At 49.2% G+C, this 15,130-nt stretch overlaps 1 protein-coding gene and 1 long non-coding RNA gene across 4 annotated transcripts in view; both read left to right on the forward strand.

The window, feature by feature from the left end:
- The window catches only part of SERP2 (stress associated endoplasmic reticulum protein family member 2), a 20,742-nt gene extending 12,391 nt beyond the window's left edge, over positions 1–8,351 (forward strand). For all 3 annotated transcript variants that reach the window (XM_073894513.1, XM_073894514.1, XM_073894512.1), the window contains exons 4-5: positions 6,841–6,915; positions 7,913–8,351. In XM_073894513.1, coding sequence (XP_073750614.1) covers positions 6,841–6,915; positions 7,913–7,953 — 116 coding nt within the window. In that variant the 3' untranslated portion in view covers positions 7,954–8,351. The remainder of the gene's footprint in view (positions 1–6,840; positions 6,916–7,912) is intronic.
- A 1,468-nt stretch (positions 8,352–9,819) lies between these two features.
- Positions 9,820–10,769, forward strand: LOC141373062 (uncharacterized). Its single transcript, XR_012378693.1, has 3 exons — positions 9,820–9,853; positions 10,485–10,567; positions 10,679–10,769. It is a non-coding gene; the product is annotated as an uncharacterized lncRNA (long non-coding RNA).
- Positions 10,770–15,130: the final 4,361 nt, after the last annotated feature.

Here is a 15,130-nt window from a genome sequence, read left to right on the forward strand (position 1 = left end):
GGGGGTACCTCCTGTGTTGCTGGATATTTTGAGTTTTTCATCCCAGGAAGGGACTAGACATCTGGACCCTCTTTGCCCATCAAACAGGAAACTGTCTCTGGCCCAGAGCTGGCCTCTGTCATGACAGAGCTAACGCCGCTCAGCAAAGGGCCTGCTAGGTTTATCGGGCGCATGAATTGTGAGTAGCCGCACTATTTCTTTGCAGAGACATTCCCTTTGTCACTTAACAGACTACACTCTCCTGAATCCTCCAGGGACTCTGCCTGCCAGGGGCGCAGGAGAGGGGGAGGTAAGAGCATGCCACAGACAGGGCCGGTTTTCAGGACCGCCTACTCAGAACAGATATGAAGAAGTGCTTGAACCTGAGGGGCCTGAACCCCTCCCATTCCCCCAGCCTCATGTTTCAGGTGGTCCACCTGTCTCCCTTTACATAAGGCCTCTCCGTTTCTGGAAGGGCCAACACCCCTACCCTCCCTAGGACCGGCGGCTTTTGTTAAGAACGGTATGGAGGAGGGAAAGGCCAAGTCACCGCGTGCCGGCTCCAGGGCCGGGCTCCCTGGGTTTGAAACCTGGCTCTGCCACCTACTAGCCATGTGGCCTTGTCCAACTTCCTCCCATTCTAAGCCTTGGTTCTCCCATTCTTAAAAGATGTGGGAACGGTCTCTAACTCCTAGGACCTTAGGAGCTTGTTGTTACCGTCATTATGTTGATGACCCTCAGTCACACGGTCTCCCCACCTCTCAGCCTCCCATGCAAGGTTCTGACCAAGATTCTGAATGCTGACCAGAGAAAGAAAGAGAACATTTGGATCTTTCTAGTGACTTTCTTGGGTTATGGTAAGAAATCTCGTATGGGGATAGATAGCTCTGAGGTCCTGAGGGAGCTGTGGCAGAACCAGCTCCCACTGCACAGGTAGGGGACAGGTTTGTCAGCCAGAGGTCGGTGGTGTCAAATCTGCTGGGGCAGCTTGAGCCTCTTCTCTATTTCTAGAAGGAATCCTTTATAACCTAGCGGATGGGGGTGAGGAGGACCTATTCATACAACTGTTTTCGCTACCATTTCCTGAGTACTTATTACAACACGAGGCCCCACATGTACCTTTTCCTTCTCGTCACATAATCCCCACAAAAAAAAAAACTATGGTGCTCATTTTTCCAGACCATGGAACTAAGGCTTATGAAGGAAATCAGCCAACATCCCACAACTAAAGAGTGAGAAAGTTGTTACCAAACCTGAACTCTAAACCCATCCACTTCCTATTACCCTGCCTTCCTTCTCTCTCACCACTTCCTCCCAAAGTACTGCCAAGCGGAAGTTTTCCACCAACCCTAGGCCTTCACGTAGGTTTTCCTAGGTTGGTTGGTTTTCCACCAACCTTTCAGCGTATGACTGCATATTGGAAACAACTCCTGTTAAAACATCTCCTACTTTCCCTGCCAGAGGTTCCAGACGCACAGCCATCCCGGGGTCTGCTCCCGGATGGATAAAACCTTGGCCCAGCCACGGGCTGCTGGCTGACTGGGCCACCGGGCACCCGATCGCCTTACCCTTTTCTGGACCTTACTCCAGGACAGATTGGAATTCACCATGTCTGCGGGTCGACCAATAAACACTGGCCTTTCCTGGAGACCTCCAGATGATCTCAAAATTGTGACACCCACAGTGGTTGTCACCCCCCTCCGCTCCGAGGCTGGCTGGCCCGCAGGAGGTTTGAGAGACTGAGCAGGCCTGCAGGAGCCCTTCCGTTTCACCACCGAGGAAGGACTGAGGACAGTCCTCTGCTCGGGAACTCCTGCCTCCGGACCTGAGGTGGACACTCTGGAAAAGATGTCTCATCCGCCATGGGCTCCATGAGGTGACCTGCGACCTCCCTCGTTCTGGGCCGCCCTCTGCCCTGTGCCCCACGGAGCATTTGGGTTTGTGTATGGTCTGCTGCTCGGAAGAGCATTGCTGCTGTCCGCCATTTTGCTGGGCATAGAGGGCACCCCATTCTCAGCTAATACTGTCCCTTCTTTCCACAGGCCTTTCCGCCCTCACGGGTCCTAGGCACCGCTCTCTCTTCCCTCTTCTCCGTCTCTGGAGAAGAAACCGGGAAATGCCACTGGGAATAGTATTGCCTTTGACTTTCTTTGTGCTGACTCCCCCTGAGAGCTTAATGACTCACCTTTGCAATGTCTTATTTCCACTTGTCTCTCACAGACCCTGTCCTTTTTTTCTTACCCGCTTTTTTTTTTTCATTTTTTTAAATGAAAAATGATCAAAATTATGTCATTTCTGGAGTTGTCTTATCCTCCTGAACGATATTCCTCTGGCCTGTCTCCTCCTCTCAGTAACTCTCTTGATCTCACTTATCATCAACCTTATTTTCAGTAAAAGTGGCCTTCTGCAGCTTCCTGCTGCCTGGCAGGCAGCTCTCTGGCAGCCTCCTCTTGTCTAGCTGTCTGACAGTTTCCTGGGGGATCTCTTCCTGTCATCCCTGTGTCCTTCTGGCACCCCCGATTAGCTGGGATGGGTCAGTCCCCCGGGGAAGAGAGGGTTGGGGTGACAGAGTCCCAGGACTTAAGGAGTTTGTGGTCTTTCATGACTCCCCCTCCCCTCCAAAGACTGAGCTCTTGCAACATCAGAATGTAAAAGTAGTCATTTGATGTTGACTCTCGAGTCACAAAATAATTGTTTGAGGTTTTAAATATGTGTGTTTCCTCCATGCTGTTTGCAAGTATTCACCTTGTGTTCCTCCAATAAATATTTACTGAGGAACTATTATGTGCCCGGAGCTGGGCTAGGCCCAGAGGTACAGTCAGGAGCAAAATCATCCAACGTCCCAGGGCACCTGGGTGGCTCAGTCAGTTAAGCGTTCAACTCGTGGTTTTGGCTCAGGTCATGATCTCAGGGTCCTGGGATCGAGCCCCACGTCGGGCTCCACACTCAGTGGGAGTCTGCTTAGATATTCTCTCCCCTCTGTAACTACTCCCCCCGCCCCCTGCATTCTCTCTCTCTCTCTCTCTCTCTCTCTCAAATAAATAAATAAATCTTAAAAAAAAAAAATCATCCAAGGTCCCTGCTTTCCTGGAGCTTACAGCCTAGTGGGGAAGCAAGATAAGTTCATCAAGTAGTCATGCTGAAACATGTGACATTTCAGACATGACAGTGTTTGAAGGAGAGGCATGTAAGGCTGTGGAAGCATATAACGCAAAAGGCTGGTATCCTCTGGGTAAGTGGTTCTCCAGGTGTGGTCCCTGGACCAGCAGCCCTCAGCATCACCTGTGACCTGGTTAGAAATACTCGATCTCATTTCCCACTCTGGACCCACTGGATTAGAAACTCTGGAGGTGGGGTCCAGCCTCTATTTTCACACATCCTTGGGAGACTATTTTACACATGCACGTGTGAGAATTCTTGCTTCAGATGGCCAAAGAAGGCTTCCCTGCAGAAATAACTTTTGGATTAGAAGGGAAAACCAGGCAATAGGGCAGGGTAGGAGAAATCTTTCAGACAGAAAGAATGGCATGTGCAAAAGCCCTATAGTAAGAGCAGAGAGCTTTTGAAAACACGAGGGATTACCCCAAGAAAGAAGAGCAATACAAGATGCGTCCGGACAGGTTGATAGGGCCAGGATATGCAGGTCATGGAGGCCCCATCAAGGATTGGGCAATAGGAAGCTTTTGATGTGCTTTAAACACAGGGATGACACAATCTTATTTGTTTTCATTTAAAGAATAATTCTAGCTACAGGATGAGCAAGGATTGAAGAGGAGCAAGAGTAGACCAGTTGGAGGGCATTGCAAGGGTCTGGGGAAAGATGGCAGTAACTTGTACTAGGGTGGCTTCCAGAGACATGGAGAGAAACGTGCATAATCACAAGATACTTAGGTATAAGTCCACAGGTCTTTGGTGGTCAGTTGGAGGTGTCAAGGAGGACTCTGGCTTTTGGGGTTTACATGCAAGATGGCGGATAATGATGCCAAGTTTGGCAGTGGGAAGAGATCATGAGAAGGTCCTGTTGTGGTTGAAGTGTCTTTGAGCCACCTATGTGTAGATTCCAATTAGATAGTGGAAGGTGTGGGTCTGGAGCTCTGAGGAGATGTCAGGGCTGGCAGTACACATAGGTGAGTCATCAAAAGCTAAGTGCCACCTAAAATTGTGGGCCAGGGTGAGGTCGCCCAGGGAGAAAGAATGTAATGAACAGAAGAAAGCCAGAGGAACATCATTATTCTTGTTTACTGGTCAGGTGGAGTTAGAATGACCCCTGCAAAACCCATGTAGTGTGAAGAGCCAAAGAGAAGGAAGAAAACTAGAAGCCAAGAAAATATAGTGTCACGAGGCCAAGGGAGGAGAGGGCTCAAGGAAGGAGTGCTCAACAATGGCGAGTAGGGAAGTAAGACATAGAGGCAGCTAGAAAATGCCCATTGGATTGAGTGACGTGGAGGGAGCTTTGTGGCTTTAGCAAGAGCTATTTCAGTAGACTGAAAAGAGCAGAAGCTAGACTGAAATGGATTGAGGTGGGGATTGAAAGTAAGGAAAGGGAGTGAGTATAGACAGCTTTCTAGAAAAGGTGGTTGAGTGGAAGAGAGGGCACCTGTTGTTGGCAAATGTGGACTCAGGAGGATCATTCTGGTTTGTTTGGATGTGAATGGTTCTTGCATGCGAAAGCCTAAGGATTTCATTGCAAGGGGTGGTTAAATAAAAAGAGAGATGTGACCATCGGAGGCTACCGAAGATCAGGAAGCTAAACAGGTTGCAGAGGGCAAAGGCTCCGGGATTCTGTAGCTCCTGCTCTAGCCTGGATTTTTCTGAACCTTAGTGACCTGCCCAAGGCCAGATGCCCTGACCTGGAATGCCTGCCATCCCTCCTCCTCTTGGCATCTCTCCTCCCTGCTGTCTGGCTTACCCACAGCCCCTTTGCTACAGCGTGCTCAGCTGTTTTCTCAGCTTTGTTCACCCACTGTTAAGTTATTAACTTGTCAGGGTCCAGACTCCCCACTTCCTTTCCCACTTTGAACCCACTGTTGGCTCCCTTCCTGTTCTCTGCCTCGCAAAGTCAGCAGTTGGAAGGCTGGGGTTACTCTGCAGGTCATTACTGGTGGCCACACAGAAGTACAATTACTGTAATTGGTGTAGAATGTTGAAGGTTTCTTAAAGACATTAATACAACTGAAAAAGGAATAATAAACACAACCATCTCTCCATTATCTTAAAAGTGGAGGCAAATGGCGAGCTTAAAATAAACTTTATCCAAAGTCATTTCTCCAAGCGGGTCCAGGTTTAAAGAGTCACCTGTAACCATGAGAAGGACCATCAGATTCTCACATGTTAATTCACGGATTCCATAGGGTCAGGAGTGATCTTTAGTTAGTTCTTAAAGCAGATTCAGTAACTGGTAAGTTGTTTTAATACAAGTGTTGCAACTCTGGAACAAGAAAATTTTGTCTGAGATTCTTTAGGGAAATTTGCAGCAGGTCCTTAAACAGAATTGAGTGGTTTTATCATTACCTAGCCCTTTTGAAGTCATGAATGAACCGAATGGGGCATGATGGACTTAAGGCACAGACTGTTTCCTATTTGTTGACCTACATTTCTTGTCTAAGGATAAAATTAAGGGAGAAATAACATTTTTGAGCATTTTATGATGGGCAGATTTTTTGCTTATGTCCTGATATTTATCCCTTGCAATCCTTTGAGATTCATATTATCTATGGGTGTACAAAGAGAGAAATCAGGGCTCAGAACTATTTGGGAATTTCCCAAAGTGCACACCTCTAGAGAGCGGCAGGTGGCACGGGGTACTTGAGCTCCGGTCTTCCTGCTCCTGCGTGGAGAAGAAGCAGTCATTACTGTAGGAATGGTAATATCAGCAAGAGCTCCCATGCACCGAGTCCTCAACGTGCGCAGAGCCTACGTCTGTGTCGGATCATTTAATCCCTGTAACAGCACCGCAAGCACCGTGGTCCTCGTTTTACCCAAGAGGAAACAGTCTCGAAAAGGTTAAATTATTCGTCCGGTCACACGGCTATTCAGTGAAGACCTGTTTCCATCTGACCCTAACATTCCTCTGCATACTTGTTTGTCAAGATTAGAGATGTTTCCCCGATCCCAAGAACATGAGGCATGGTGGATGTAAATAGCTTTTCCCCAACGTTATTGAATATACAGCTGCCTCCCAGCACTCCTCTTGAGCTGGAAGACGGAATGTTTATTTAATTTTTATTCCCTGTCGGCCTTGGGAGGGGAGGCCAGACCTGCCCGCCATTTCCATGAGCTTATCCATTTCTGTAAAGTACTTTCTCACCCATGTAGCAACTTCTCCCGCCAAGACCCATCGCCAAACCCAGAAGCAGCCAAGGAGACCTCTGAGCATGACCAGAATTAAATATCACAAGTTGTTGAATTTACTCCTTCGCTGTATCTGGAGAAGAGCCCCTCTGATCTTCGCACAAACGGGCTCGCTTTAATTTTCCATGTAATTCTAACAGCCTCTGTGTTCCGCCGGGTCTGCGGCAACATCATAATGGAAGAGGGCCCACCGCAGGTTGGTGTAGTAACCCCAGAGAGGCGAGCGGAGATCATCGTAATGAAACAAAACAGAAGCAGAAATGAAAGCCCAGCACACCGCCCGATGGAACACCTCGCATAGACTCCATGGTCATATTACAGCAGAGTCTAATCAATGACTTTTTCACTAGGGTCACGCTGAACATTTATGAAAAATTAATACGATGTCATGTTTGGAGTACATTCAATTTAGGAGAGTAGTGATGATGTGTGCAGGGTTTGGGGTTTTATATATTTATTTTTTTTTTAGAAAAAAAATGCATTCATGCTTTATCTCTCCTTCAAATCTAGCTGTCCAAGAAAGATTGCCCAAGGCCCTGCGTGTTACTGGTCTTTGTACACCCGAAGCACAGTACCTGGCGCACAGTGCGTGCTCGCTAACGTTAGATGATGAAATGCCAACGACTTGTTTCCTGAGGGTTCTGGAGAGCCTGTTTTCCTGTGGCCTCTCTGCTGCATTCCTGTTTATTCTGTGTTTAGACATGATTCAGGGCAAGGATACACCCAGCCTCGCCTCAGAAACAAAATCCTGCCACGCATGGTAGCTGCCATGTCCCTCATTCCCGTCGTCCTCATCAAGACTGACTGACATTGCCCTCTGGAGAGGGTGTAAAGTAGAAGCTGGGGCCTGATTTTCCTGGGACGCGTTTGACCGCGATAGCTAGCATCAGGCCGGGGAGCTGTTGAACCAGCTCTTAGCAAAACAAGCCAGGGCTCCCGGAATTCTCTGTGGGTTTAGATGCTTCCCCCCCGCCCCGCCCCAGCGGGATAAAATCAGTGTGGCTGGGGATGGGAGCTCGCTGCCTTGCAGAACCTGTGCAGGCACACGGGGGATCTGGCACCCAGGGCTCCCCGCAGTCAGGGGCACGGCGCTTGGCGCATCTGCTCCAAGCACCTGGCCCGCATTCCCAGCTCAGGGGCTGCTGGTTTTCCAGGTCACTGCCATTTGGAAAAGGCAGCCTCACTGACCTGTGAAATGAGTGCAGTGCCCGTATAGAAAGCCCTGTCCCCCTCTCCCCAGCAGCCACTGAACACTTCTGCGGAAGGGGTGGGGGCAAAGCTCTCCGAGCGCCTGAGGGAATTCTAGTCTTCACTCCTGATGGAATTAGCAGGAGTCATCCATAAATCCCCGAGGCATCCATCATCTATCGGCAGACAGAGCCAGGCTGCCTTTTTTTTAAAGAAGTTCACTGACCTTTTGTTAACTTAACTCCTTGTTAGGAACTATCTCATCAGCTGTATGCTCCCACGACCAGGGGCGGGGGGGGGGGGGGGGGCAGGAGCAGGAGCGGGGCTGGCTGTGGGCTGGGGTTTCCAGCTGTGTGCTGCCTGGTACCTGAGCTGTCTTCTTTTCCTCTTTCAGCTGTCTTTCAGATCATTCAGAGCATAAGGATGGGCATGTGAGGAGGCCCGGGGCTTTGACGCTGCCCCTCCTTCTGGAGGGCGGAGGACCACTTAAGCTTTTAGCCGGGTATCTGTGGGAAGCAAACAAGCCACACAGAATAGAAAAAAAGGTTCCCTCAATTGTTCTCTGATCACTTCATCGTGGATGTCAGACCAAATTGCCTTCTCACAGGACATCTTGGTACATCCGTGTTCTGGAGCGGAAAGGACATTTTGCTTTTCTGTTGGCGGGATTGGTAGCTCCCAGGTGTCTGCAGCAGCGGGCTGTCTGGTTTTGCCCTTGGTTTCACTGATGTATGCATGTGGCCCTCTGAATGATCACCAGTTTACTTTCCATGGATTCAGCCTCTCCTCCATTGGGAATTGGTTTTACAAATAAATGTCTTTGTTCAACCTTATACCATGTGTGGACTACCGTGAGAAAACTGCAGTGAAGAAAATGCCAGAATAGCTCCAGGTGGGATTGCCGGGGCCCGGGGGGGGGGGGGGGGGGGGGGCACTGGGCTAGACGATTGGGGCAGGGTCAGGAATCTGTGGCTGGGGAACCAGAGCTAGATTTACCTTCAAGCTCTTTGCCCACAATGAAGCCCTGGGCGGCTCTAATGACCTTGGATTTTCCACCCATGTTACTTTTTAAATTTTTTGGTCTTTTGACGTTTTGTTGTTCTTTTTTTCAGTGCAGAAAAGGCACCTACAAAGTGTGTTAAGTTTCGATTAGCTGTTACCCCTTCTTTGTCTGCCTGAGGACTTGGTGGGGAGCAGATGTCTGAGGCCTCTTTATGAAAACCAGGCAACCTCAGGGCCCAGCCCTGCCCTAATAAAGAGCACAGGAGGGCGGGAGTTCCACCTCACTCTGGGTGGTCAGCCCCCGGGCTGGTGGGTGCAAACCTCCCCTCCCTGGCCAGCCTCCCCATCAGCCTCTCCAAGTGTGGTCGGCCTCTAACTGGCATCCCAGCATGGGGAGCGGGGTGGGGGGACGGAGAACGCATCTCAAAATGCAGACTCTGGGGTTCCACCTCAAGCCTACTAAATTTGAAGTGCTACAGGCGGAGTTAAGACTAATGCTTTGTACAAGCTCCCTGGGTGAGGCTTATGCACTCAAAATTTTGAGGACCACGATCCTAAGAAAGCCCAGCTGTAGAGGCAGTGAGTTTTGTCCCCTTCCAAGCAGCAAAGGCAGCCAAAGCTTGCTCTCAAGCAAAATGATCCTGGCGGGGTGGGTGGTGGAGGAAGGGGCTGGTCGGCCGGCCCTTTCTGTTCCCGCTTCTGATGGGGCCTAAGGAAGTCCTAGGGGCAGCCACAGAGATCAGCAACGGGATTAAAGATGTACACCGTGCAACTTGAAACAGGCCTCGGTTGCATTTTAAAATTCCATCTCTGCATTCTTGGCAGTGTTTTTCATTCCTGAATATTGTGAGAGCTTTAAGCACAGAAGTGGCAGCAGTGGCCAGGACCTCTCTCAACTATTCGGGGGTTTTGCTGTAAACAGCACACTTGGAAATGGGGAGTGGTGGTGAGTGGTAGGGGGGCTTTGGGTCCCCTGGAGTCTTTCACCCCAGATCCTTCAGTGATGTTCTTTAAGGCCTGCTTTTCTCCTATTCTCCTCCCTCGCTCTTCCCCCTGAGAAGAGGGTAGCAGGCTTGCTCCAAAATTAGCAGCCCTAGGGACAGCCCCCCACACTTGTGCTCCCCCACCGCCGCCCCCCCAAGCCCCTCCCAAGCCGGCAGAAGGCACCTGCCACCATGAGGGCTGCACACGAGATGCCCTGTGAGCTGGTCTCCTCATCCTGTTGGCTCCTCTGCCTCTTCTCTTCTAGGTCACTAAGACCAGTGTACTGTGAAAGATAACACCTCAGGGCTCCTGCCAAGAGGCCGGAAGAAGAAAGGCCACTTGACATCAGGTTTACCTCGTCTGCTCTCGCACATGCCCTCTCTAGCGGGAAAGGCCATGGCTGGGCCAACACTTTGGGGCTCCTCCTTTATTGGATAGAGTCTTCCCCCAACACGAATTTGGTCTTTCCCACAATAGTAGTAGTCAATGGGGGTGATTAGGGAAACTGAAATTTGGCCAGATTGGGTTCCAGATAAACCCAGTGGTCCCCAGGTGACAGGTGTTGGGTAAAACTTCCTGACACTGATTTATCTCCCTAGGCTATGTGATCATGTACAAATTGGTTTTCTATTACTTCCCAAGTAGCCTCCCGGAAGTACTTGTGTATGACAGTCTGCCCTCCCCGGTGACTTCTTCTATCACTCTTCTGAAAGAGGAGACAGGGGCTGCCCCAAGTAAATTATAGAGTCATGGTTGATTTATGCTGTCCAGCAGAGACTTACAGACACTTTGTGCCATGACACATAGTAAGAAATACATGGCAACTGAAAGCACAACACACCCACCAAAACAAGTTTTCCAGAACCACACTTATCCCTAACATATGTCATGCACTCTTCCCGGCCCCCGGACCCTTGGACTACTTAATTTTTTTAATACTGGTTGCACCCTGCTCAACGGTTCTTATAACCCACAAATAGGTTCCAACCCACAGTTTGAAAACACTGCTCTTCGGGCGGAAAATCAAGCCCTTAGTGGGAGACAGATGAGCAAGTCTCACAAGGTAAGAAAGTTTACATCTCACTCTGCATTCTGGTGAGAGCCTGAGTCACACCAGTCACAGACCATCAGTACCTCCTGGCTGGCACATAAACACTTTCTCTGTGTCTTTCAGGTACATTGGCAGATCCCACAAAGAGAACACTAGCAACCCCTTGAATTCATTGAAATAATGTGAAATAAACACCACATTCCCTTTGTCAGCAATCACTTGCTATTTGTCACAATCACTTGGGGTGGGGATGGCTGTTTTTTCTTTTCTTTTTTTTTTTATTTTTATTATGTTCAGTTAGCCGGCATATAGTACACCATAAGTTTTTGTTGTAGTGTTCAACGGGATGGCTGTTTTTTTTCAAGCAGGAATCCACCCCGGGTCGGGGAGAATCAAAGTATCCAGGGAAGATAGGCATATGCATATGTATTGGTTTTTCGTGTTGGGATGATTCTGATGCTGCCCATCCACCCATTAGCATTTGGGAAACAGACTCACCGGTTTAAAAACTTTGACTTCGTTTAAGCCAAAGCAGGGACTCAGCAGTAGTACCCCCAAACCTAACTCTGCAGCAACTCTGCACGGGAGTTTCTCCCGCCGTCGTTTGAAGTATTTGGGGCTCTCTGCAGAGCCCCGCAGCAGTGAGACACGATGTCTTATTTGGCTCCAGGTCTTGTGTGTCCTTGTGTCTCAAGTAGATCACAGAGTGGGGTACAGGGTGCTTAATACTTGACTCCCAAAGCCCTGTAGGAGGGAAATGTGCATGGTGGGAAGGCTAAGGGCTTCCTCCAGGTCTCAACCTCCCAGGGCACTACTTAGAGATCAAACACTGTTTCTGGGAAAGCCAGTACACTGAAGAAAGAGCTCGCCGGTCCAGAAGAGAAGGAAGTGTGCACTCCTACATAGGCTGCTCTTTGCTAAAACACAATTCTCCTCCTCTGCAGACACAAGAACATTCTAGCTTAAGATCCGGTTGCTGCCATGCTGCGGTAACAACTGGAAAGCTCAGGCACTCAGCCGACAGGTGTTCACTTTTCTCTCACACAAGCCTGGCTGCAGCAGACTGGCTAAGCTTCCCTGCAGGGAGCATCTCCACAGTCCAGGTTACACCACCATCACTACCCAGGGTCACTGAGGTATAGTAGGGACAGCAGTCTTCGCTGCCCTGGCCCAGAGGTGCCCCTTCACTTCCACTCACCACGACATCGGCCCCTGCAAGTCCCATGGCCCAGCCCATCTGCAGGGAAGACTGGGAGATGTGGGGGTACATGTGGGTATTTGCGGAACTCTGTTTCGGCCGTAACACTTACTGTATCTTGAGCATGTTTTACGACTGTGAGACTCAGCGTTCTGTTGAGGGCAGTTTTCTAGCCATCACCTTTTCTTTTTCTAAATTTCTAAATCTCACTGCACTCCTAAGGCCTCGAGGGCCTGTCTGGGCCAGGCTCACAGACGGTGGCTCAGAGAAGGCTCACCGTGTGCCATGGGTAGTTGACCTTGGCATTTATGGCCCCAGCCAGGATGTTTGTAAGCACGAAAAGGGGTACTATTGATAATTATACCAGGACACCAAACATAAACGGTGACTGTCCTGGGCAGATCAGGACATATGGTCAGCCTGCGCATGGACTGATGCACAAACCCTTATCTCAAGAGACACTGGATTAAGTTGGAAAGTTTGCCGTTTCACAAACCCGTAACATAAGGCAGACTCTCCTAAGAAATTTAGAATTTAAACCATAAAAGTGATACAAGTAATTGACTTGCCTTGGCAGAGCTGTGAGAAAACCTTTTGGGACTACCAAGGATATCAATCTTCTCAATGCCCCAGTGTGAGTGGGGAGTCGAGTGGGATGGTGGCCAAAGTCAAGCTACGCCCTTACTGGCAGGGTCGGGGGAAGTGCTGGGAGGCAAGCTCTATCTTCGAAGTACCTGGAAAGTTTCAGCCTTGAATGTTCAAAATGCCATCGGTCAAAAGAGAGGCATCTATGGCGCCACTGACATCTTGAAAGTCCTCAGGATACAAACCTGTACACAAAGACTTCTGTTTTCTCTTACTTGGACAGATACAAATGTTAAATATTGCATTAGGGACACAAGGAGAACTGAGGAGAGCTGCAGAGAGCTCTGGAAGAAAAGCCCAAATAAATATTTGTTAAAATTGGCCACAAGATTTTTATAAGTAATCCATTTCTTCTTGGGGGAGGGTGAAAGGAGGTACAGAGATGAGAAGGGAAGTCTCTGCTACGAAGAAAAGCCCAGAAAGAAACAAGCATAGAGTCATCGCCCAAGTTTTACCGCAAAGCATTCTTAAGCATTTTACAATCTCCACACATACTTGGTTTTTTGAATCTCCCCAGAAGGTCGGTAGACTCGCAACAAGCACTTATGGAGGGCTTGCTGTGTACAGGTACTGCTCAGGGACTTGTTTATCTGCTCGTGGACTCCTCACAAAACGCCCCTCTGGTAGGTGTCATCATTATCCTTGACTCACTGAGGAAGAAACTGAGACTCAGAAGGTTGGAAAAATTTGCCAAAGAGGATGCTGCTGATGAACGGGGGAGCTGGGATTCAGACCCAGGCGGGCCGGCCCCAACGTCTGAGCTCTTTATCACGGTGCTGCCCTTCACAGGGGCCTGATCCTAACGAACAGAAAAAACTGGTTTTGTTTCTGTTTCGGGTTTATTTTCACTGCTATATATTACAGATATAGACCAGTGCCTGGAGCTCAATGATTGTTCATGAAATGAATGATCACGTTGAGTCGGCAAATAGTAGATCCTTGATGAATACGCACTCTCAGCAAGACTGGAGGGGTCGGGGGTAAATTTGAATTGTAGAAATGGCCCAGGACCAGAAGTCAGGCCCCCGGTCTCTTGCCCCGGCTTCTGCCCATCACTTTTTCTCTGGACCTTGATGTCCGCAGCCATACATTTGAAGATATCCTGCCCTCCCACATCACAGGGCTGTTGTGGGAAGCAAATGATAGGCTGTATGTGACATTGCTTTGAAAAAACTGTAAAATGTATACAAATTATATATGTATATAATTACATCTATGTATACAATTATGTATGTAATCCTTGCTGGCAACCATATAATAATATAATAATAATTGCTACTCAGGACAGGTGGGGACTGCATAGAAAAAAAAAAAAAAAGAAAGAAAGAAAGAAAGAAAAGAAAAAACAATTCACATTCAAAATCCTACCCCTACCAGGACCCTGTCTTAAAACAACAGACTCTCAGCGGCAAGAATGCCCAGACGGGAAAGTGTGGATGGGTTGACACAGTTCATCCCAGCTGATGGAGAGAATTCAAAGTTCATATACTACTTCAGTGCCACGGTTGGCTATATTACTGTTATTTATAGTCATTCCTGAAGACAGAGTTTTGGTGGGACTAAGAATTGTTCTGGGCTCTGGAACCATCGGTATCTGTTAAGAGCCTGGCCCACTGCGAGTTTCACTCTGATTACATGTTATCTCCAAATCTCCTCATATGTCATTCCCGAAGGGAATGGACCCAGGACATGCAGTCAACTCACACAGCACTGGAGAGTCAAAACCGATGGGGAGAAGGGGTTGGGGAGGAAAGAAAGAAAAGCAGGGGTGGGGGGAGAGGAGGAAGGAGGAAGAGGAGCACAGAGGGAGGGAGGGGACTCTCTGACACTTCAGTGATTCACTGTATCACCCACTCAGATTCCCTGGACACACGTTGCTTGGGCCAGGCCCCAGGTCCCCCCCACCCCGCCCCCACTACACCTCCCGCACTCACTCTTCACTCCAGAACCACCTCCCAGAGGGATGTGTTCTCAGGAGCGATGCTAGAAACTTGCCCACTTCTCAGATCTCTGTTCTTTCTATATGAGAAAAGGGCTTATTTCTCCTCTGTTTCTCATCTGACTTATTCTTTTGATAAGCATCTTCAGGCTGGACACAGGCTGGTGGTGGCAGAGGACAGTGAGAGCAGAATAAAGGTACACTTCTGGGGGTAAGGGCGCGACTAGGATTGTCAGGGAGTAAGACACGGGAAAAGGGCCCTGGTGTCCGTGGACTGGGTATGTCTTCGGAGCTCAGGACCAGCAGAGAGCAGGCGGCTAGGGGGCTGCTCACCGCTTCCTGGGCTCTCAGGCTCCCTTATTAAAGGCTTCACAACCACAGAGTCGCGTTGCAGGGTCCATGGCATCTGGCATCCTCGGCCCCCCCCCCTTTCACGCTGCTGCTGGGGGCACAGTCGAACTGTCCTTCTGAGGAAGTCAGAGTGGCTGCCAGGACACAGGATGACCTTCAATACGATGGTGGCACAAAAGGTATCTATCTGCATATTAGGCAGACATCCCCTAAACTGGTGTTGGCTCTCTCTTCCGGAAGGTATTTTGGGAAAATAAAAGAGGAGAGGTTGATGGCATTGTTCCATGCTCTGTAGATGGGAAAACTCCGGCTTTTTACGCAGTAGGAAAACGCTCCATTTGTTCCTGCCTAATACGGGGGAGGTCCCAGCTGGGTGTTTCTTTGCTGCAAACAGACAAAGGATGGGAAAGGAACAGGAGTGTTCAGTTCTGTGAATTAAGGT

The sequence above is a fragment of the Callorhinus ursinus genome, unplaced genomic scaffold (assembly GCF_003265705.2).
Source record: "Callorhinus ursinus isolate GAN/ISIS: 27379988/994484 unplaced genomic scaffold, GSC_fseal_2.0 scaffold7, whole genome shotgun sequence".
NCBI lineage: Eukaryota > Metazoa > Chordata > Mammalia > Carnivora > Otariidae > Callorhinus > Callorhinus ursinus.